The sequence below is a fragment of the Microcaecilia unicolor genome, chromosome 3, assembly GCF_901765095.1.
Source record: "Microcaecilia unicolor chromosome 3, aMicUni1.1, whole genome shotgun sequence".
NCBI lineage: Eukaryota > Metazoa > Chordata > Amphibia > Gymnophiona > Siphonopidae > Microcaecilia > Microcaecilia unicolor.
This window is the reverse complement of record NC_044033.1, coordinates 103,945,178-103,970,207: the sequence shown is the minus strand read 5'-3', so window position 1 is coordinate 103,970,207 and position 25,030 is coordinate 103,945,178. Positions and strand designations below refer to the sequence as shown.

At 44.0% G+C, this 25,030-nt stretch overlaps 1 protein-coding gene across 1 annotated transcript in view; it reads right to left on the bottom strand.

Annotated features, from left to right (window-relative positions):
- RALGAPA2 (Ral GTPase activating protein catalytic alpha subunit 2) overlaps nucleotides 1-25,030 on the bottom strand; it is an 898,249-nt gene that overhangs the window by 819,479 nt on the left and 53,740 nt on the right. The window contains 5 exon segments of the mRNA XM_030196220.1: nucleotides 15,169-15,307; nucleotides 16,986-17,101; nucleotides 21,811-21,873; nucleotides 21,876-21,918; nucleotides 21,920-21,988. Coding sequence (XP_030052080.1) covers nucleotides 15,169-15,307; nucleotides 16,986-17,101; nucleotides 21,811-21,873; nucleotides 21,876-21,918; nucleotides 21,920-21,988 — 430 coding nt within the window.

Here is a 25,030-nt window from a genome sequence, read left to right as displayed (position 1 = left end):
GTGGTATTAAGTGGGCAAAGTTATCAATGAGGGTTACTGTTAAGATGGGTTGTTTTACTACAAGTTGGATATTTTAGCAAAGGGTCTGATTGCACAAAATGGGACCCTGTGCTAAAACAATCCACTTTGTTGTATAATAACCCGACTTAAAGAGTAACCCACATTGATAACTCCCTCTCTAAGCAGGGCCGTGCCGATGCGGTAAGCGAGGTAAGCGCCGCAGGGGGGCGCCCACCTCTGGAGGGCGCCGCCGCGGTGCTTACCCTCGCCCCGCCGAGGACTTTAATCTTTTGGCACCAGGAGGGGGGTGCCCGCCACTCTTCTCCGCTGCTCTTCATCCTGGCCCCCCCCCCCCCCCTCCCGCACCAGCCCTTTAAATTTATTTGCCGAGCGAGCGCAGCACCTCGTGTGCAAGTAAAAGAAGCGGATCCGATCACCTCATTGGGCCTTCCCTCACTGTCCCGCCCTCCTGACGCAACTTCCTATTTCCTCTAGGGCGGGACAGTGAAGGAAGGCCCAATGAGATGATCGGATTCGCTTCTTTACTTGCACACGAGGTGCTGCGCTCGCTATCGCGTCGGCAATTCTTTTTAAAGACGGGTGGCAGGGAGAAGACGAGGCAGGGTGGGGTGGGGGGACAGATGGGTGACCGTGAAGGTGGGGCGGGGGGTGACTCGGATAGCAGAAGGGACTGGGTGGAGACAGATGGGGTGAGGGGGACTCGGATGGGCAGAAGGGACTGGGTGGGAGACAGATGAGGTGAGGGGGACTTGGATGGGATGCAGAAGCGCCCCTTCGTCCTGCGTGATGAGGGTCTGAAAACACTCCAATCTCCACGGTTCCTCGGAGGACAACTCCAGAAAGAAGAGGGAACCAGATCTGACGCAGCCAAAAAGGAGCAATCAGAATCATGGTACCGCGGTCTTGTTTGAGTTTCAACAAAGTCTTCCCCACCAGAGGTATGGGAGTATAAGCATACAGCAGACCCTCCCCCCAGTCCAGGAGGAAGGCATCCGATGCCAGTCTGCCGTGGGCCTGAAGCCTGGAACAGAACTGAGGGACTTTGTGGTTGGCTCGAGACGCGAAGAGGATCTACCAAGGGGGTGCCCCACACCTGGAAGATCTGTCGCGCTACAACTGGAACTGAGCGACACACTTCGTGAGGTTGCATAATCCTGCTCAACCTGTCGGCCAGACTGTTGTTTACGCCTGCCAGATATGTGGCTTGGAGCACCATGCCATGCCGGCGAGCCCACAGCCACATGCTGACGGCTTCCTGACACAGGGGGCGAGATCCGGTGCCCCCCTGCTTGTTGATGTAATACATGGCAACCTGGTTGTCTGTCTGAATTTGGATAATTTGGTGGACAAGCCGATCTCTGAAAAGCCTTCAGAGCGTTCCAGACCGATCGTAACTCCAGAAGATTGATCTGCAGATCGCGTTCCTGGAGGGACCAGCTTCCTTGGGTTGTGAAGCCCATCGACAGAGCTCCCCCCCCAGGAGAGACGCATCCGTTGTCAGCACTTTTTGTGGCTGAGGAATTTGGAAAGGACGTCCCAGAGTCAAATTGGACCAATTGTCCACCATACAGGGAGTTGAGAAACTCGTGGACAGGTGGATCACGTCTTCTAGATCCCCAGCAGCCTGAAAACCACTGGGAAGCTAGGGTCCATTGAGCAGATCTCATGTGAAGGTGGGCCATGGGAGTCACATGAGCTGTGGAGGCCATGTGGCAAAGCAATCTCAACATCTGCCGAGCTGTGATCTGCTGGGACGCTCGCACCCGGCGAGAAGAGGGACAACAAGTTGTTGGCTCTCGCCTCTGGGAGATAGGCGCGAGCCGGCCGAGAATCCAGCAGAGCTCCTATGAATTCGAGTCTCTGTACTGGGAGAAGATGGGACTTTGGGTAATTTATCACAAACCCTAGTAGCTCCAGGAGTCGAATAGTCATCTGCATGGACTGTAGAGCTCCTGCCTCGGAAGTGTTCCTCACCAGCCAATCGTCGAGATAAGGGAACACGTGCACTCCGAGCATGCGAAGCGCTGCTGCTACCACAGCTAGGCACTTCGTGAACACTCTGGGCGCAGAGGCGAGCCAAAGGGTAGCACACGTACTGGAAGTGACGTGATCCCAGACGAAATCAAGATACTGTCTGTGAGCTGCAGTATCGGGATGTGTGTATAAGCATCCTTTAAGTCCAGAGAGCATAGCCAATCGTTTTGCTGAATCATGGAAGAAGGGTGCCCAGGGAAAAGCATCCTGAACTTTTCCTTGACCAGATATTTGTTCAGGGCCCTTAGGTCTAGGATGGGACGCATCCCCCCTGTTTTCTTTTCCACAAGGAAGTACCTGGAATAGAATCCCAGCCCTTCTTGCCCTGGTGGCACGGGCTCGACCGAATTGGCGCTGAGAAGGGCGGAGAATTCCCTCTGCAAGTACCTGCTTGTGCTGGAAGCTGAAGGACTGAGCCTCCCGGTGGACAATTGGAGGCATGGCGGCCAAATTGAGGGTGTATCCTTGCCGGACTATTTGGAGAACCCACTGGTCGGAGGTTATGAAGAGGCCACCTTTGGTGAAAAACTTCAACCTCCCCCCGACCGGCGGATCGTCCGGCACGGACACTTTGATCTCAGCTGATGCTCTCCTGGAGCCAGTCAAAAGCTCGCCCCTGCTTTTGCTGGGGAGCTGTGGGGCCTTGCTGAGTCGCACGCTGCTGACGAGAGCGGCGCGCTGGGGCTTAGCCTGGGCCGCAGGGCTGTCCAGAGGGAGGATTGTACCTACGCTTACCAGAAGAGTAGGGAACAGGCCTCCTTCCCCCATAAAAACGTCTACCTGAAAAGGTAGATGCTGAAGGCTGCCGGCGGGAGAATTTGTCGAAAGCGTTATCCCGCTGGTGGAGCTGTTCTACCACCTGTTCGCTTTTTCTCCAAAAATGTTGTCCGCTCGGCAAGGGAGTCCGCAATCCGCTGCTTGATCAGATTCCTCCAGGTCGGAGGCACGCAGCCATGAGAGTCTGCGCATCACCACACCTTGAGCAGCGGCCCTGGATGCAACATCAAAGGTATCATATACCCCTCTGGCCAGGAATTTTCTGCACGCCTTCAGCTGCCTGACACACCTCCTGAAACGGCTTGGCTTGCTCAGGAAGGAGCTTGTCCACCAAGTCCGCCAGCTTACGCACATTGTTCCGGCATGTGGATGCTCGTGTAGAGCTGGAAAGACTGAATCTTGGCCACGGCATGGAAGAATGGTAGTCCTTCCTCCCGAAGGAGTCTAAGGTTCTAGAGTCCTTGCCCGGGGGCGCCGAAGCATGCTCCCTAGAACTCTTAGCCTTCTTAGGGCCAGATCCACCACACCACAGTCGGGAGGCAACTGAGTGCGCATCAGCTCTGGGTCCCCATGGATCCGGTACTGGGATTCGATCTTCTTGGGAAGGTGGGGATTAGTTAGAGGCTTGGTCCAGTTCGCCAGCATGTCTTTTTTAGGACATGATGCATGGGTACTGTGGACACTTCCTTAGATGGAGAAGGATAGTCCAAGAGCTCAAACATTTCAGCCCTGGGCTCATCCTCCACAACCACCGGGAAGGGGATGGCCGTAGACATCGCCCGGACAAAGGCCGCGAAGACAGACTCTCGGGAGGAGAAAGCTGCCTTTCAGGGGAGGGAGGGGATCAGAGGAAGGCCATCAGGCTCCTCGTCAGAGATAGATCTGATGTCCACCTCCTACTCCCACGAGGCCTCACTATCGGTGTCAGACACAAGTTCATGAACCTGTGTCTGAAGCCGTGCCCGACTCGACTCCGTGGAAACACGGCCACGGTGAGAGCACCGAGAGGTTAGACTCCCTCGCCAGCACCGCGAAGCTCCCTCCACCGACGTCGTCGGGGAGTCTTCCTGGAGGGCGCCGCAGCTTGCGGTAACGATGTCTGAGACCTCACCCCGGCAAAGGCCAGCCGGCGCCTCGCTCGACGGTACCGGTGGCGCAAGCAAACCCGGTACCTGAGGAGAAAGGGGCGAAACAGCTCTCCCAGAATCTCTGGAAGAACGGCCCGGAGACTCTCGTGCAGAGCGGCTGTGGAGAAAGACTGGGAAGCCGATGCTGGCATCGAGGTCAGAGTCTGTTCCGGGCGTGGAGGCAGTTCCGGGCTGTCCAAGGGGGAGCACATCGACACCTCCTGAACAGAGGGTGAGCAGTCCTCCCAGTGCCGATGCCTACTGGGTGCCGACTCCCTCGGCGACCCAGAGCTCTCGGTACCGAGGCGGGAAGGAGACCGGTGTCGATGCTTCTTTGATTTCTTCAAACGAAGCCTGTCACCGGAGCTTCCTGGTACCGACGAGGAGGTCGTAGAATCCAGCCGTCGCTTCCCTCGGGGCCGAGGCCGAAGAAGGTCGATTTCGGGGGGGGGGGCTGTACCGCAGGAGCCATCAGGGTAGGAGGAGACCCACCCGAAGGCTCACCGCCACCAGCAGGGGAATGGACAGCCCTCACCTGCACTCCAGTCGAAGCACCACCGTCCGACATCAGCAACAGTGGAGGACCCGGTACCACTGACGTCGACGCAGCCTTCCGATGTATCGGTACCGACGATGCAGAGGGTCGAAGCCTCGATGCCGTCGATGCAGTCGATGCCGAGGTCGAAGACTTTGATGCTGTCGACGTCGATGCACTCGATACATCCCGTGCTGTTGTCAACGAAGAGCCCGAGAACAACACGTTCCACTAGGCTAATCTCGCTACCTGAGTCCTCTTTTGTAAAAAAGCACAAAGACCGCAGGCCTGCGGGCGGTGCCCAGCCCCCAGACACTGAAGATACGAAGCGTGCCTATCAGTGAGCGAGATTACCCGGGCGCACTGGGTGCACTTTTTGAAGCCGCTGGGAGACTTCGATCACATGGGCGGAAAAATCACGCCGGCGAAATCAAAATTCGCGATGATGACGAAAGGCACCAAAAATAAGGGAGAGAAAACCCGTACCGAGGCCAAAAAAAAGGCCGATCCGGAAAGCGAAAGGAAACTTACACTGGGGCAAAAACTGGACACACGGGAAGGGACAAGACCAAAAGGTCTCTCTATTTTTTTTTTTTTTTTTTTGGCGAAATCACGAAGACGCGCGAGGGTCAACTTGAGGGGCACGAAACGGCGGCAAAACACGACCGTCCCGAGCGCGGACAAAAGAAGACTGACGAACACGAGCCGGTTCGGGCGGAAAGACAGCCGCGCATGCGCGGTGCGCATGGGTGCGCGAGAGCTAGCAAAGGCCTTTGCTAGTGAAGTTTCTGATTGGAGGGGCTGCCGTGGATGTCACCCATCAGTGAGAACAAGCAGCCTGCTTGTCCTCGGAAAAACAATACCACACAGGAAAATAAGTGAAATGCTGCACATATAGGAGAGGGAACAGGGGAGAAATGCTGCACATTAAGGGAAGGGAAGAAAGGACTCGGACTACACATGAAGGGAAGGGAAGAAATGAGACAGGCTGCATATGAAGGGAAACAAGAGGAAAAACAAGATAGATTTGAGAAGAAGGCAGAGAAATTGATGAAAGCTGAACGTGAAAGATCAGTGCCAAAGACATAGGGCAGGAGGTGGGAAAAATAAAAATAGAAAATGGAAAGGAGGCCCTGGAAACAGAGTTAAGAGCACACACACAGAGGAATGCAGAACCAAAGACTGGGAACAAGATGATTGGAAAAATAATATCACCAGACTACAAAGGTAGGAAAAATAATTTTTATTTTCAGTTTAGTGATTGAATTATGTCAGTGTTGAGAATTTATATGCTTGCTTTATTTTGATTATACAGAACATGCATTTCTTTCTATTTCTCTGGTATTGCACAACATGCAGAGTCCGGTATCTCTGCATTCTGTTTTTTTCTGCATGGTTTTTTTGCAGTTCCCTATTTTGTATCAGGTGAGAGTAATGTTCCCTATTTTTATCAGGTGAATCTCATATTCTGCATCTCAACTGAGGTGAAGGACTCTGCTGGCATTTGGAATCTGTTAACACTCCATCTTGTTCCAGTTTCCCAGTAGCAGGTATATTGGTGCTCTAATGTATTTCAGTAGCATAATTAAATGAAATAACTATTTCTGAAGGTAACGGGTACAAGTGTGGAGTTGCAGGGATAGGTGCGGATGGATTGGATCTTAGCGGGTACGGGCGAATATGGGTTAGATTCCAGCAGTGTGCCTTGACAATTTCTGCACCTTGTAAGAATGCCGCAAGATGAAAAAGGTTGAAAATCACTGCTCTACTTCAAGCCTTTATTCACTGCTTTTGCCACGTCACAATAAATTATTGTGTCCCCAGAACTTCTCTGTCAGCCTTTTTATTGCCAGCAAATGATGAACCTGAGACACAGGCAGGTTAAATATTCTCTATGCATAACCACACCACCTTACAGTTCCAGAGGAGGGACAGTTATTATTGCTTCTGACTTCAACAATATCTGAATTTCCTGTTGTAGGAGATCAACACTGGAAAAATAGTTCAGACAAAATGGATGCAGTTGAAGAGGAAAGCATTGAGTATTCAGTTTGATCATGTGAGCGGAAGGCATTCATTTTTGAGAGAAGTGCCAAAATCTATTTCCCACAAATCAAGACCTCAGTCAAAAAGATGCCTTTGTATTGCTCCATGGTGTGACCACACCTCAAATACAGTGTGCAATTGTGGTCACCGCATCTCAAAAAAGATATTGTGGAATTAGGAAAGATACAGAGATGGGCAACGAAAATGATTAGGAGGATGGGACAACTTCCCTACGAAGAAAGGCTAAAGTAGCTAGGGCTCTTCAGCTTGGAGAAGAGATGGCTAAGGGAAGATATGGTAAATGTCTATAAAATACTGAGTGGAGTGGAACGGGTAGATATGAATTGCTTGTTTACTCTTTCCAAAAATACTAGGACTAGGGGGCACAAAACAAAGCTATAAATAGTAAATTTAAAAGTAACCAGAGAAAATATTTCTTCAATCAACTTGTAATTAAACTATGGAATTCATTGCCAGTCAAAGCAGTTAGCTTAGCAGGATTTTAAAAAGTTAGGATAATTTCCTAAAAGAAAAGTCCATAAGCCATTATTAAGATGGACTTGGGCAAATCCACTACTTATTTCTAGGATAAGCAGCATAAGATCTGTTTTACTGATCTGGGATCTTGCCAGGTACTTGTGACCTGGATTAACCACTGTGGGAAACAGGATACTTGGCTTGATGGACCTTCGGTCTGTCCCAGTATGGCAAAGCTTATGTTCTTATGCCTGCTTTGATGACTTGGCACTTGCAGATTCTACTGTCTCATGTCCCTCTGCTTGTCTGGGCATATGTCGAGCAGAAGGCTGCTCGTCTGTAGTGTAAAAATTGCAGATAATACTTCTTGTAGAAATGGAACTGTTTTTTACACTGTCTCTTTGAGGCAGATGGTTATTCTGCAGTGGTTTCTGTCAGGGTCAGTAAAGTGGAAACATGATCACCCAGGGTATCTACTTTCCTTAACTTGGGATGGGGCACACACGCTTGAAGATTTTCTAGTACTTTAAGTTTTGAGAGAGCTACTCTTCCCCAGCACTGCTGGATGACATTGTTCATGTGGTGGTTGGATTCATTCACCCGCAATTGGAATGAAAAGTCAGCCAACCTTCACGGACTTCATCTCAAACACTTGTGTTAATAACATCCAATACCTAATACTATGGCAACATAAACCTTCACCTAGAAGATCCTAAATCCGCCAATGCACGTGAATGTAAAGACTTCTTACAGTCCTGGGATCTCAAATGGCCTCACATACAAACTACCCACACTAAGGGACACGCACTGGACCTCCATACACAGATCATAACCTATCAATAACAAACATCAAATGGTCAGAAACACCTTGGACCGACCACTACAAACTGAACCTATCCCTAAATTGGCGAAAGAAGGGATTAACTCAAACATCAGAACAAACAACTTACACTACCAGAGGGCAAATAGATCCACAAATATTCTGGCAACAGATATATGACAACGGATGGATAACAAAAACTGACACCATACATTACCTCAATCAATGAGAGGATAGATGCAGAAGCATACTAAACGAAAAAGCACCTTTAAAGACGAGAATATCAAGACGACAAAACTCAATACTTTGGTACAATGACGAATTATAAAAACTCAAAACACAAGTCAGAAAACTAGAACGAGCATGGAAAAAAAACAAAAGATGAACACACATTAAATGCATGGAAACAAATACACAGAAAATACAAATATGCAATTAGACAAACCAAAAGATCCTACTATAAAACCAAACTAGGGCCAGATAAAGATCTCAAGAAACTATTTCAACTCATAAATAAGCTATTAGACACCACCCCTGTCACCACATCCAACACAAACATTCCACCTGCAGACAAACTGGCTACCTACTTTAAAGATAAAATAACAAAATTACGCAGCACCCTTCCTCACCACAACACCGACATCAAAAAGTTCTTAGACAGCCAGGACCTAATCTGGGGCGGATACCCAGCTGACCGAACCTAGTCAACATTCAATCCACTCACCACTGAATCAGTCACACAAGCGACTCATAGGTTCGCCAACACCCACTGCAAACTGGGACACATGTCCCAGTCATCTACTTAAATACGCCCCCAACCGATTCATAGAATACCTCACATCCTACCTAAACTTCATGTTACAACAAGCTTCCTTCCCCAATGAATATAGCAACATCCTACTTACCCCAACACCTAAAGACACCAAGAAAAAAACAAATGATCTCACCAACTATCGAACAGTTACGTCTATCCCTCTAGTAGTAAAATTGATGGAGAGCTTGGTGACCAAACAGCTTACGGATTACTTGGACAAGCTCTCAATATTGCACGATTCACAATCAGGATTCCGCTCCCACCATAGCACTGAAACTGTTCTAGTCACTCTCCTAGCCATATTCAAGCAGGAAATTGCCATAGGTAAAAGCATACTTCTCCTCCAATTTTGACATGTCGAGCGCATTCGACATGGTAAACCACAAACATACTACTGAGACTCCTTGGCCACTTTGGATTGATGGAAACGTACTTAACTGTTAAGTATAGTAGTAGTAGTAACTGGATCAAGGGCTTTCTAACCACCAGAACATACCAAGTAAAATCAAACAACATGTCACTACCGTGGAAAACAGACCTGCGGAGTACCTCAAGGATCACCAGTATCACCAATACTCTTCAACATGATGATGATCCCACTGGCAAAGTCCTTGTCCAATCGAGGTCTCAACCCATTCATCTATGCAGATGACGTTACAGAAATAACCAATGAAATTAATGATGGCCTCAACATTATAGACTTCTGGGCAAACTCATCCATTGAAACTGAACATTGAAAAAACACACTGCCTCATCCTCTCATCACAAGTACAAAACCGCAACTATAAGCATCCCAGGACACACACTCCCTTACTTCAGCATAGCTTAAAAATACTCTGCGTCACACATCGATCGCAACCTTACACTTGAGAACCAAGTAAATACCGTAATAAGAAAATGTTCTATGGCAATGTGGAAACTCAAAAGAATAAAACTTTCTTCCCGAGGGAAACTTTTCGAAAACCTAATACAATCAATGGTCCTAAGCCATGCAGACTACTGTAACGGAATATACGCAGGATGCAAAGTACAACTCACAAAAAAACTCCAGACTGCCCAAAATACAGCAGCCAGATTGATATATGGTAAAACACGATTCAAAAGTGCTAAACCCCTACGAGAAAAGTTGCATTGGCTCCCAATCAACGAACGGATCATCTTCAAAATCTGCACTTTGGTCCACAAAATTATCTACGGCGTAGTCCCAGGATACATGACAGACCTAATAGATCTAACCAACCAGAAACAGAATCAGATCATCACGATCATACCTAAACCAACATTATCCAAATTGTAAAGGACTAAGATACAAAACAACTTATGCATCCAGGTTCTCCTACATAAGCGCACATCTATGGAACGGACCTCCCAAATGCTGTGGAGGACAATCCGTGGCCACTTAAACTTCAGGAAATCACTCAAACCTCACCTCTTGAAAAAGGCCTATCCCACTGATCCAACAAAAATCCCAGCACCCAGCAACACAGCATAAGTAATGATCATACTGGACAATTTATAATCTTCACTTCCTTCGACCACATGACGCCTGATCCACACCTACCTCATCTGACCAAAATATAACTTTGTATCTGCTATCAACCAAATTGGCAAACACCTCTACGGTACTATGTAAGCCACATTGAGCCTGCAAATAGATGGGAAAATGTGGGGTACAAATGTAACAAAAAAAAATTCTGTTTGTCAATGGAGAACAAAATCAAATACCAAATTATCTGTTTAACATTAAATGGTGCAGGAATAGGACAAGACAGACTTTAAACCAGTGTTCAAAAATGAGAAGCCTATTATTAACCCATGGTTAGTGAGTCCCACACTAAACTTGGTTTTCAGTTGCTGCAGCTGGGAATATTGTGCATTCTTGTTCACAGCAACACAACGACAGTGGGCAAAAGTCAAGCTGTTATCTCTAAGGCAGCCTGTGATATCTCAAAATGTGCGCATGCCTCTAAGCTGGTACAAAACCCAATGGTGACATCTTCTTGAAAATACATATTCCCCCCCCACTTCTAGTGCTCCAAATCCTGCATACCCTCCCCCTAATCAGCATCACTAAGAGGCATATTTTCAAAGCACTTAGCCTTCCAAAGTTCCATAGGTTTCTATGGAACTTTGGAAGGCTAAGTGCTTTGAAAATATGCCTCTAAGTAACCCCACCAAAAACTATTATGGTGGAGAGCAGAGGAGCAAGAGTGATCCCATTGAAAATCTTTCCTATAGAACATAAGAATACCCATACTAGGTCAGACCAATGGTCCATCTAGCCCAGTATCCTGTTTTCCAGCAGTGACTAATCCAGATCACAAGTGACTGGCAGAATTCCAAAGGGAAAGGGAATTGGGACTTGATATACCGCCTTTCTAAGGTTTTTGCAACTACATTCAAAGCAGTTTACATATATTCAGGTACTTATTTTGTACCAGGGGCAATGGAGGGTTAAGTGACTTGCCCAGAGTCACAAGGAGCTGCAGTGGGAATCGAACTCAGTTCCCCAGGATCAGAGTCCACTGTACTAACCACTAGGCTACTCCTCCACTCCAAAGAGTAGCAAAAGTCCATACTTCCAATCCCAGGGATAAGTTGTGGCTATTACCACATCTGTCTTAATAGCAGATTACAGACTTATCCTATAGGAACTTCTTAAACCTTTTTTAAGAACAGATACACTAACTTTTGTTTCCACATCTTCTGGCACAAGTTCCACAGCTTAACTATTCACTGAGTGAAACAATATTTTCTCCTATTTGTATTAAAGCATTACCAGTTTCATAGAGTGTCTCCTAGTCTTTATAATTTTTGAAAAGTAAACAATCGATTCACATTTACCTGTTCTACTCCACTTAAGATTCTGTAGACCTCTATCATATCCCCCCTCTCAGCTGCCTCTTTTCCAAGCTGAGGAGCCCTAACCTCTTAAGTCTTTAGGATCCGACTGAAAATAATAAGAAACAGCATAAGGAATGTCAAGTCAAATGCAAAGTGCTGATAAGGAAGGATTACGTTGGAGGCAAAAACACATAGTACAATTTTTTTTTACATATATTAAAAGCAAGAAGAATGCAAAAGAATCAGTTGGACTGCTATGACCGAGGGGTAAAAGGGGCAATCATGGAAGACAAAGCCATAGCAGAGAGATCAAATGAATTCTTTGCTTCGGTCTTCACCAAGGAAAATTTGGGAGAGATACCAGTGCCAGAAATGGTATTCAAAGCTGACGAGTCAGAGAAACCGAATGAAATCTCTGTAAACCTGGAGGATGTAATGGCGAAATTTGACAAGTTAAAGAGTAGCAAATCCCCTGGACCAGACGGTATTCATTCCCGAGTACTGATTGAATTGAAAAATGAACTTGCGGAACTATTGTTAGTAATATGTAATTTATCTTTAAAATCAAGCATGGTTCCAGAAGATTGGAGGGTGGCCAATGTAACGCCGATTTTTAAAAAAGGTTGCAGAGGTGATCCTGGAAATTATAGACCGGTGAGCCTGACGTCAGTGTCTGGCAAAATGGTAGAGACTATTATAAATAACAAAATTACAGAACATATTCAAAGGCATGGATTAATGAGACAAAGCCAACATAGATTTAGTGAAGGGAAATCTTGCCTCGACAGTCTATTACATATCTTTGAAGGGGTGAACAAACATGAGGATAAAGATAAGCCAGTCAATACTGTATCTGGATTTTAAAAAGGCATTTCACAAAGTATCTCATGAAAGACTCCAGAGGAAATTGGAGAGTCATGAGATAGGAGGTAGTTTTCTGTTGTGGATTAAAAACTGGTTACAAGATTGAAAATAGAGAGTAGGGTTAAATGGTCAGTATTCTCAATGGAGAAAAGTAGATAATGGGGTATGTGACTGGGACCGCTGATTTTTAACATATTTATAAATGATCTAGAGATGGGAGTAACTAGTGAGGTAATTAAATTTGTTGACGACACAAAGTTACTCAAAGTTGTTAAATCACAAGAGGATTGTGAAAAACTACAAGAGAACATTACGAGACTGGGAGACTAGGCATCCAAATGAAAGATGACATCTAATGTGAGCAACTGCAAAGTGATGCATGTGGGAAAGAGGAACCTGAACTATAGCTACGTAATGCAGGGTCCACATTAGGAGTCACCAACCAGGAAAAGGAGCGTTGATAATACTTTGAAACCCTCTGCTCAGTGTGCGGTGGCAGCTAAGAAAGCAAATAGAATGTTAGATATTAGGAACGAAATGGAAAACAAAATGAGGACATTATAATACCTTTTGTATCACTCCATTGTGCGACCTCACCTCAAATAATGAGTGCAGTTCTGGTCACCTCATCTCAAAAAAGATATAGTGGAATTAGAAAAGATACACTGAAGGGCGACGAAAATGATAAAGGGGACGGGACGACTTCCCTATGAGGAAAGGCTGAAGTGACTAAGGCTCTTCAAAGCTTTGCAGAAAAAACGGCTGAGGGGAGATATGATAGATATCTATAAAATAATGAGTGGAAAGGGTAGACATGAATCGCTTGTTTACTCTTTCCAAAAATACTAGGACTAGGGGGAACATAATGAGGCAAAAACGAATTGGACAAAATATTTCTCCACTCAATGTGTAATTAAACTCTGGAATTCGTTGCCAGAGAATGTAGTAAAAGCAGTTAGCTTAGTAGATTTTTAAAAAGTTTGGATAGATTCCTAAAAGAAAAGTCCATAAGGGATATTATTAAAATGGACTTGGGGGAAATCCACTGCTTATTTCTAGGATAAGCAGCATAAAATGTATTGTACTATTTGGGATCTAGCCTGGTACTTGTAACCTGGATTGGCCACTATTAGAAACAGGATGCTGGGCTTGATGGACCTTCAGTCTGTCCCAGTATGGCAATGCTTATGTACTTAAGAGTTCCATCCCCTTAATCAGTATGGTCATCCTTCTTTTAACCTCTTCTAATCCTGCTATAACTTGAGATATAGCAACCAGATCTGCACACAATGCTCAAGGTTAGGTTGCCACCATACAGCGTTTCTTTCCAGGTTAACAGAATCTATTGTGCTATATCACTTGACCTGGATCACTCCTGTCCCCATATAGAGGGTGGATTCTTGCCACTTTTATGACATATCAAGGCACTGGGCTGCACTTTTTTGATTAAAGAGATTGGAGGAATGGTCTAATGGTTAGTGAAGCGGGTTGCGGACCTGGGAAACTGGGTTCAATTACCACTGCTGCCTGAAGGTCAGTAGCAAGTTGAGATCCTGGGGCACCAGGTTCAATTCTCTCAGCAGCTCCATTTGACCCTGAGCAAGTCACTTAGCCCTCCATTGCTCCAGGTAACTTAGATTGTGAGCCAATTGGGGACAGTGCAAAGTACCTGTAATAGAAATTGTAAACTGCATAGTTGCCTCAGGGATCACTTGAGGTATATCAAGTGCTGAAATAAATAATTTTCTTTCTTAATTGTAGTCACTTTTCACAGCACCCCTTTGAAATGCATCCTATTATCATAACCTTTAAGCATGTGAAAAACTAGATGTAAAATGTGGACCCTGGATAAAGCTATTTCTGTGGGATAAGCAAATCATACCATATAGTTTGTGTCTTGATGAATTTTATAGAAAAAATTAACTTCAATACCTTATCAAAATTTCACAATGGCACTGAGATAAAACCTAACAAAACTGAACTTTCATCATTTGTTCACTATGTTGACAAGGGTCAAGAATAATTTTCAAAGCCACTGCCATGAGCACAACAGCCATAAAACATCAATCCATGAGTTTTGAAAATGCTTGTGGCAAAGACTGTAAACAGGGGTCACCAGTCGAAGGATAAGCGTCTGTCATTAAGTTAGGTTATCTGAAAGAAGAAAGGCAGCTTCTGCCTAAGGGGGAACTGCAGCAAGAGAAGAAAAGAATAGAAAGCAGGTGAAGGCAAGGGGTAAGAAAGATAAAAGCATATGAATGAGGGAAGATAAAGTGATGGAGGCATGAAGAGGAATCACAGAAGGAGATGGGAAACAAAGGAAAAGAATGAAGTAAAGCAGAGGGCGAAATTGAGCAAAGGGGCCAGTGAAAGAACTGAAAGATGCAAGAAAAGTCAATGAGGGGAGAAAAAATATGAAAGAAAAAGATGAAGATAATTAGAAGGAAAGGAAGAGTAAGTTTCTCATTGTGGCAAAAGTGATGAAAGACATGTATTTTGGGAATATTCAGACCTACTGTAGCAGTCTTCTGAAAATATATACTGATTTTAACAAATTAGAGAAATATATAACAAATATTTTGATATTTAACCCGTTTTTCCTGAAATCATTTTCATCCTAGATTTCTAAACAATTTTTGAACACTGAGCAAAAATGGGTTGAGCAGTTTTACTGTAAATACATATCCATAGAAATTGATAATTTTCCTGTCCTCTAATCGCTGACAAAATTTCATTCACCCCCCCCCCCCCTTTGCATATCTATTGTTGGATTATTTCATAAAAAATAACTATAAAAGGCATTACTTACCCAACACAGGCTTGTACAGATTGGTTAACATTGTAAAAGACGGAAATATATGAGGAAGATAATATTTTCTAAATAGAGAAAAAAGGAACTTAAAACCGGTGTCTTGATTCTCCTTATTCCTCCACTCTAAACTGGCAGCCTTCAAATGTAAAAACAATATGCTAGATTTCAGTATACATTAAACAGAAAAGTTCTCTGTATTGATATGATAAAGCTGCTTTAAGCAATATGAAAATGATTATCCCATTATATCACAGCCTTAAAATGTTTTAATAAAATTGTATAGTTAGTGTAAATAAATGTTAAATGTGACATAGAACAGTTTTATCTGTTAATACAGGAGTTCTCAACACACACCAAACCAAGATATCCACAAGGAATATGAATAAGATAAATTAGCATGTACTTCCTCCATGGAAAACCTCTCATGCATATTCATTGTGGGTATCCTGAAAACCTTCAGTTGCTAGGAGAGTACTGAGGACTGGGTTGAGAACCCCTGTGTTAATACAATGACTCAAGAAATAAGCATATAGGGCCAGACAGATATAAACACACTAAGCTCCACATTGCCCACAAACTGCTCCTATTTATCACAGAGCAGGCTGTCACTTACATCCCCACTAATATGGGTACAGCAACATAATCACTCAGTTTAGTCGTCTAATCTCTCTGTTTTTTAAATGGAGAGTAAAATGGTTTGTACAAATAGCCAAGGAGGTGATTTACTAATGGTAAAAGTGCATTAATTACCACAGGGACCCTGTAATGCCTATGGGCTCTGCTACAGATAGCAAGCACTAACAGTTAGTAAATGCCCCCCCCCCCCCCCCCCCAAATATTATATTTATTTTGCTCAAGCCCTTTCCACTGGTAGCTTAAGGCAAGTTTAATTCATATACAGTAGGTACTTTCCTATTCACAGAAGATCTACTACCTAAGAGCCTCAGCTAATAACCTAGTTAATGCATGTTACTTAAATTAAACCCAATTATTCACAGTGGGGCTTGTTTCTTAAAACATTACTGGCATTAATGAAGATTAGTAACACAGGCCCTTAGTTTGTAACACAGAGGCAATAGAGGATGAAGTGTCCTACCCAAAGACACAAAAAGAGTCCCCAGCTTCCCTGTTTTTACTTAACATTTAAGATGCAACTAAAAAGTTTCCATTTCTACCCAAAGTCTGCATTTACTGTTGATCTTAATGTTCATGGCTGGTCAACTGTGAACAAAGTTTACCAGCAACCCAAACCTCACTACAGAACCCTGTTCATCCAATAACTCCTCATCCATGGGTCACTCCCACATGCTAAGGCTATTTTTACTGCCAGAGTAAAATGGCCAATTTTCCTATTTTACATATTAAAGGCTATGCACTAATTTTCCCATTAGCACGTGAGCCTCTACCGCTACCTAACTCATGCACTAAGCCTGTACGGTTAGCATGCAGTAATGCCCAGTAACTAATCGATTAGTGCAGAACACCCCCACTCTCAGCCCCCAGCGCTAAAACAAATTTTATTTTTTAGGGCATGGGTACCATGACACGACTCGGCGCACCCTGCAATAAGCCATTTTTTGCTGCGGTAAGCATGCATTAGTACTTACTGCAGCTTTGTAAAAAGACTCCTAAATTTTCCAGGAAATCTGAATTAAGATTCACTTTCTTTTGAACAAATAAAATAGATCAAGGTCTATGAAGGAAGCCATGCTGGCATACTATCATCCTACTCCAGGATGATATACATAATAAATCATACCTCTCTTCTGTCAGTACCCTTGTTAAAAGAGATGTAAAATATCACATATGCTCACCTGAATTACCATGTAGTTCAAAACTATTTGAAAGAAAAAGCAGTTTTGGTCCTCGGCAACCTTTTCACCCGATACAGCCGGCACAAGCGGTGTTATTTCTTCAGGATAAATCTTTGCTAGAAATGTAAACAATACAGGTTATACAATTACTATAATAAAGCAAAGTCGCTTACCTATAACAGGTGTTCTTTGAGAATATAAGTTTTCAGACATGAATGAAGTTATTAGATGAAGCTGAGCTGGAAGAGTCAATGCTAAAATTTCTAGAGCATTGGAACAATCAATGCTAAAGCTTCTAGAGCTTTCTAAAATGCTCTGAGCATAAGTAGGACAGCCAGCATGAAGGTGTCTGACCAGTGCACCTCCCACTTTTACCCCCAACCTAGCCCCTTTTCAGTTTGATATATAGTGCAATTTGGAGAGGATTTATATCTGCTTTCCTCAGGGAACACTTGTTACAGGTAACCCATTTTGTTCTCTAACAAGAAGCAGGATATGCAGCCCTCACCTATGGCAATCCCTAGGTGTGCAGACTGCCTTCAAATAAAAAGGGACAGAACTGTTATAACGCCAAACGACAAAACTAATATGATTTTGCTAGCATACTACATGTTTTCATTTTTTATTTTTAATAGAAGTAAAAATTGGAAATAACCAAAAAGGGGCTTTAAGGGAGATGGAGTTACATTCTAATCTTCAAAGAGATCTTGCAAGACATTTTGAACAAGCCTTCTGTGGTGTCAGAAGTCCTCAACAGTAACATATTGTAAGTACAGAGACAAAACCACATGTTGCAGATATACAGATCTCTTACATGAAGATTGTGCTCGGATAAGCCATAGATGCTGCCAAGGTTCTATAAGGTTTGACATGCTCTTCAAGATACACATCTTACAGGCATAAAGGGAAAAAATAATTTTTTATATAATATAAAATCACCCTTCAAACAAAACAATGATCAGGGCAGAATTCATGATACTATATTTCTGTATAACAATGTTTTGTATTGTTTTGTTTTCTTTTTCGTATGCTTTTACACAAAATCAAAGGAAGATAACAAGCAAGCATCACCTCTCTGCCCTAGGGGTCTCTGCAAAATGAGCTCAAAGAGCCAGGCCTTCATAGCTTTCTTGAACTTAGGGAATTAGTTTTCCTGGAGGATATACAGGGTAACAGTTTCAAAGGAAGGGACCTAGGTAAGAAAACACAGAATCATGAGAGATGCCCAAACAAAGATGCAATGGAGGGGAAAGTGAGAGCAAAGAGGTCTCAGAAGAACAAAGAGAGAGGGAGCATAAGTAGTCAAATAGGATAAGTAGAGTGCAGTTCAATGTGTAAGGCTAGATGCACAAGAATAAAAATCTAGAATTTGATTCTTAAAGAGACTGGAGGCTAATGCTGAGACTTGAGGAGGAGACACACATTTTCAAAGCACCCAGACTTACACAGGTTACTAAGAGGGGCATTTTCGATATGACGTCCAAGTCAGACGTTGAACATTTTGCTCAAAACATCCTGAAACCCAATAGCAAATACAGCGATTTTAGAAACAGCAAAATGTCTTCTTTTTTTTTTTCTTTCAAAAACGGTCACTTGCTAGATGTTTTCATGCTCTGTGCAATTTTCTTTTTGGCCCATTTTCGAAAAAAAGCATCCAAGTGAAAAACGCGCAAAATCAAGCCATTGGGATGTAGGAGGAGCCAGCATTCTTAGCAGAGAGGCCACACAGACACTGCAGGAGTATAGTGGAGCACCCTAGGGGGCATTGCAGTGGACTTCACCTAAAAGCTCCCAGGTACACATCTCACCGTTGCTCCTTTATATTGTATAGTGAGATCTCCAAAACCCACCAAACACCTACTGTACCCAACTGTATACCACTACAATAGCCCTGTGATGGGGTATATAGGACATTGCCCCTCACCCTTAAGAAAAGTCCCTCTTTAATTAGCCTGGGCCAGCTTAAGAGTGCAGATCCCGCCTCAGGAGGCCCAGTGGGGGGAAATGTGAATGCCCACTGTATGCCACTGAAGCGCCCATTCCATAATCGTAATTTGGCTGAGGTAAGCCATTGTTTCTATTGAATTGAACTGTGTAAGTTTTGCTTTGGGGTGTGGCTGGAGCCAGACCTGGATCTCTGAGAAACCCAAGAACTTGTAGGTTGTGTTTGGCCTGCTGCCTGAGGCCAGCCAAAGCCTCTGGATGCTGAACCGAGAGGGCTTTCCAACCTATGTCTCAGGCCCTATGAAGGAACAGACCCAAGAATCCCTCTAAATAAAATACTTTTGTGCTTCATCCTTTTGTTTTGCTGTATTATTTCACCAGCCATGCCCAACCCCAACTTGGGGTGTCACATGTGGTGGCAGTGATGGGATTCTGAACTTGTCCTGCCTAAGACAGATCTGTGAACTCCAGGGCTCTAGGCCTATTGAAGAGAATGCAGGAACAATGGGCAAAAGGGGTTAGCACTGCCCTAGTTGGGGGGGGGGGGGGGGGGGACGTACAGCTAGTGCCAGAGAGGCAGGCTTTTATTTTTTTCTGGTGTACTGATGTAACCAGAAAGCGGGCTGGACTGAATCAGGGCAACGAGACTGGACAGAAGTACCTGTGCGAACATCACAATCTGGCAAGGGACTCAGAGGGAAGAAAAAGGGCCCACCAGAATCCATTCAACAGTGAACGTGGACAACTGATGGAAGTCTGACCAGAGGTAAGAGAAAGAGAAGGCAGCCTTAGGGGTCGATGAAGAAAAGGAGGACTCAGTTGTAGGAACAGGTAACGTGAGCCACTGAGTTAACAACGATCATGGAGACAGAAAGAGAAGCATTAGATGAGGCTACTAGACAGGACTCCTGAAGGAATGCAGCTTTATATACCAAGGACCTAGCAAAAAGATTAGCAGAAGGGAGTGAAGAGCACCCACCTCAGAAGGGGCAAAGAAATCAAAAATATGAAAACGTTTCTTAGATTAGCCGACATATTAATGAAGTTTGAGAAATATGACCTCATGGCAGATCTGACCTCTTCTTTTGTCAGAAAGGCACACTTTACAAAGAGAGGGGGTGTAATGCTTATGCCAGCGCCACTTAAGACGGTGAAACCAGGAGAGAACAGCAGACACAGGCATCATGAGGTGTCTAATGGATAAGGAGAAGTATTGGAGATATACTGGGCTGCTTCATTTACAATGAGAGACAGATGCTCAAAACCCGGCGATAAAGTGCATAATACAAAAGCCTATAATGTAGGATAAACACAAACACAGCGAAGCAAAGCTCAGAAGAAACTCTATGCAAATTATATACATGCTTAATTTATGCTAGTAAACAAAGTAGGGAGAAGAACATGCCTGGCACATGAGCACAAAACTTTAGCAGTAAGTGTGGCCCTAGAGGCCAGGTCCCTCAGGGTAAGCATACATTGCCTTGCTGGGTCCGGGGCCAAGCAGCAACTCTGCCATAGAGAAAATCAGGTGGCCAGATTTTTAAGGAGCGGCAGAGGCAGCTGCATCTACTCACGGTTCAGAGAATAGTGGCAGCCCCGCAGAGGAGGACAGACACTATCATCGCTCCTGTAAGGCCTAGACCAACCCCAGTAGCTAAAGGGAGGGGTGGGAGACATGGCCCCCAGAGGAGACAAGGAGGAGGGGGGGGGAAAAGAGGGGAGGATGAGGTAGGGCTGGAAAGAACCTATTTACCATGCTATGGTGGTGTGTGCTGGGGGAGATGGAAGGAGCACAAATACTGCACTTATATTTAGTGAAACGTTTTCGTCTGGCACAGGCTCCCAGCTGGTGTGGTCCCTGGTCAGCTATGTGGAGGGGGAGTGAAGTCATCATCCTCTTGGACTGGCTGCTGACTGGATGGCAGCATTGCGCTGAGCTCCCCCCGAACCTTGGCTTGTCCCAGCTATTGATCGACCGGCGCCAAGGACTTGGATCCTAAGTCCAGGTATGCCTGTCTGAAAGGACCAGTAACCCTGGCTGATGCAAGGCTAAGAAATTTTGGTCATGTTGACTTCCAGAACACTGAAGACACAAAGCATCCAGAGCAACATCCAAGACATTCCTGTGGTTTCTCAAGCCAAAGAACTTCTGAGATGCTATCAGATCATCAGACACTGCTGATAACAGAAAGACAAGCACCAGCAATGAGACTAGATCTACAACTTTCATCTGATATCAACTCATTTCATTGACACCTGAGACAACACTGCCATCTGTTACTTCAGTCCTCCCAGAGAGAGAGAAAGAGACCGGTGATACATGTAGGCTGTATGGTCAAAATCTGTATCATTTTGGGGTAACAAGCAGATGACTCATTGTGTCTAGGGAGTTGTGTGTTTGTGTGTTTAAACTAACAGTTTACTTCTTATTCTGAACACTCAAATGTTCCTTTTATTATTTGTCTTCATTCATTTGCCTACAACCGTATTTATTGTAAATAGTTTGTATTTCTTTATGAAAATAAATTCTGTATTATTTCTATCAGTTTCTTGTTTTCAGTTTGGTAGTATAAACATAAAGGAGTGAGACTCAGGATTGCTCATAAAAGGCATGAATAATTTCCAGAGTGCTACCATATATTGCATTGCACATCTCTATCTACACTGACCAGTAGGGGCCAATGTAATTCTCCTACTCCTACATTACCTCAAAGTGAAATGAATATACCATTATCCTATGTCATGTCCCATGCAACCAGTTTTTAACCCAGTCATTTATTTTAGGCCCCATACTGAGCACATTCAGGTTATTTATAAGTTGCCTCTTGCAGAACCATGACAAAAGCCTTGCTGATTATAAGTAATCATGTATATTACCAACCATCAGGCATATTAGGAGCACAGTTAATGAGAGTATCCAGTGTACAGGGGCCTCTTGCCGACAAACTGCAGGAAAACCAGGTACAAGACAGGCAAACATCAATATTTGCCTCTTCCCCACAGTTTGTCTGAAGTGCTTGGAGCCAAAGAAGAAATAGTCGCATCCCTTCACATCGTATCTGGAATTAACCACAAAAAAAAAAAAAAAATCCATGAAGATCATTGTACAAACAATAAAATGCAACAAAAATTGCTGAAACCTTTTGTGAACTGGGTATCAATGGTTTTTGCGATTCTTATGCTATGGAAAACTCCTACTGCACGCAGGCCCCCTGAGAGTTTGGTGTATTTGATGGATTAATTTTATTTGGTGGATGTGTGGAGACAGCTCCACCCAAAACAGCAGAGAATATATGATCTATTCAAATAACAAGTACTAAATATATTGTGCTCTGAGGCAATGTCGTCACTGGTTATGATATTTTGCCCTGTAATATGCCTGATCATCAGCTTGTGACTCACTCTCTCACCTGGTGGGGGGGGGTTGTTTATTAAAGCTTAGCTCGAGTTACCTGCAGCAGAATCCATAGGAATAAAATGGGCCTGGTGTACATAACTCGAGCTAAGCTTTAGTAAACAGGGGGGTTGGTATCCCGCAATCTGGTTCCAGTACTTGGTGTTTGAATGCCTCGCTAGTTGGGACATGGTTTTGAAGCACTGATGGAGGACAGTACTCTATTCCAGCAGAGAACTACAACCTACAGTATACTGTGAGTCCTTTAAGGTAGTGCTAAGAGGTGGAGAGATCATAGCATTTGCAGGTTCTCTCAATATAACCATGCAAGTTAAACATGTGGAACTGCTAATTAAATCAGAAATGTAGCATAAGAGAACAAACTGCAAAGGGAGTAGATTAGGTGGATCATGCAAAGGCTTATGCACGGAGTGTTTGGGTAGGATTATTTAATTAATATAGATAGGAAGGGTGTTCAGTTCTACCCAATTTCAGTTTACTGGAACAGTAGAATTTAATTTTGGTATGAACTTTGTGGGTTTGAAAATTTTAAACAATCTGGTGAATTGGGATGGTCAGGCAAGGAGTTCCACAGTCAAGTTCCAGCACTATGGAAAATCGAATTCCTCTATTTATCTAGAAAAACAGTCTTGAAAGAGGAACATCAAGTAGATTAGAGGGTGCAGACATCAAGGACCTAGGGGGCTGATATATATGTAGATTTGTTGATCACCAGAGAAATTTTGTTGGTCAGCACCTTAAACACGAACAATAGAACCTTGTATTGCACTCTATAAGCAATGGGCAACCAGTGAAGTGAGACAAGGGCACGTATCATATGTTCGGAACGGTTCATTCCCAGAAGTACAAGTGCTGCAGCATTTTGTGCAATCTGTAATGAGTGAAGGATGTATTTTGGTGAACCCAACAGTAGTGCACTGCAGTAACCAAAGTTAGACATTATGATACTTTGAATCACTAGACGAAAGTTCTCAGAAGTTAAATAATCCTTCAGCCTTCTCACAAGTCTTAGTTTGGAGAACATAGTACTAATCATCTTGGCTACCTGCAATTTCATATTCAGCAATCAGTCTTTCAGAACACCCAGGGATCGAATTTTCCTACTAAGCGCAATCTTGATATCATCTATTAGAAAGGAATCTGGAACATTAACTGGGGCAGATAAGATAATGGCCTGTGTTTTTGCCATATTGATACTAAGCTGGTTTTCTTTCATCCATTGCTTAATCATTTTGAGGTAAGAGCATAATAGCGGGATACTTTCATTCACTGAATTCTCTTTCTTAAAGAAGAATTGGATATCACCTGCATAAATACGGTAGTGGACACCCAATTATTTGAGAAGTGTGTACAGTGGAAGGAGAAAAATGTTGAACAAACTGTAGACAGGGCCAAGCCCTGGGGGAGCTCAGTGGTCAGACAGATCATATCAGATCTGTCTTTCCCCTGCACCACACAGTAGTGTCGTCCTTCCAGAAATGAGGAAAACAAATTTCCAACTGATCCTGCAATTTCGATCTCTTGCAATCTTTGCAGCAGGATTGTTTGGTTAACACAGTCAAATGCACTAGAGATATCTAACGAGACTAAGAGGAAGGATTCTCCTTTATCAAATCCTGTCCTGATAAGATCACACATAGATAGTATTAGTGTTTCAGTGTCATGTTCACTCCCTGAAACCAAACTGGTATTGGTCCTGCACCTGATGTTCATCCATAAAATCAACTAAATGAGATAGTACAGCTTTTTTAATGACTTTAGCCAAGAATGGGAGAGAAGAAATAGGCCTAAAGTTCACTACTGTCAAGGCATCTAGCATATCATTTTTAAGTAGTGGTCTCACTGATGCTAATTTTAATGAGTCAACCAGTTGTCCCTCAGTCAAAGATTTGTTCACTATACATAACACAGCATTGATCGTTACGTTGCCTGACGCCTTAATTACAGAAGCATGACAAGGATCAAATATAGAGCCTGACAGAATTTTCCCTAAGATAGAAGACATTTTGCTCCTTATTAACTAGAGCAAAATCTGTCCAGATCTTATCAACCTGGATTGTGGATCTGTTTGAATTCACCGTAGAAACTGGATCAAAGGATGCAATAACATTAGCAATCTTATTTGAGAATGCCTCAGCAAATTGTTGACTAGTAATGAGTACTTCAGATTTTCTGTCGACACAGCAAAGCTTTTGACACGGTTCCCCACAGGAGGCTCTTGAATAAACTAGAAGGGCTGAAGATAGGACCCGAAGTGGTGAACTGGATTAGGAACTGGTTGACAGGCAGACGCCAGAGGGTGGTGGTAATGGAGTTCGCATCGGAGGAGGGAAAGGTGAGTAGTGGAGTGCCTCAGGGATCGGTGCTGGGGATGATTCTATTCAATATATTTATGAGTGATATTGCCAAAGGCTTACAAGGTAAAGTTTGCCTTTTTGCGGATGACACCAAGATTTGCAACAGAGTGGACACCCCAGAGGGAGTGGAAGGCATGAAAAAAGATCTGCGGAAGCTAGAAGAATGGTCTAACGTTTGGCAATTAAAATTCAATGCGAAGAAATGCAAAGTGATACACTTAGGGAGTAGAAATCCACGGGAGACGTATGTGTTAGGCGGTGAGAGTCTGATAGGTACGGACGGGGAGAGGGATCTTGGGGTGATAGTATCTGAGGACCTGAAGGCGACG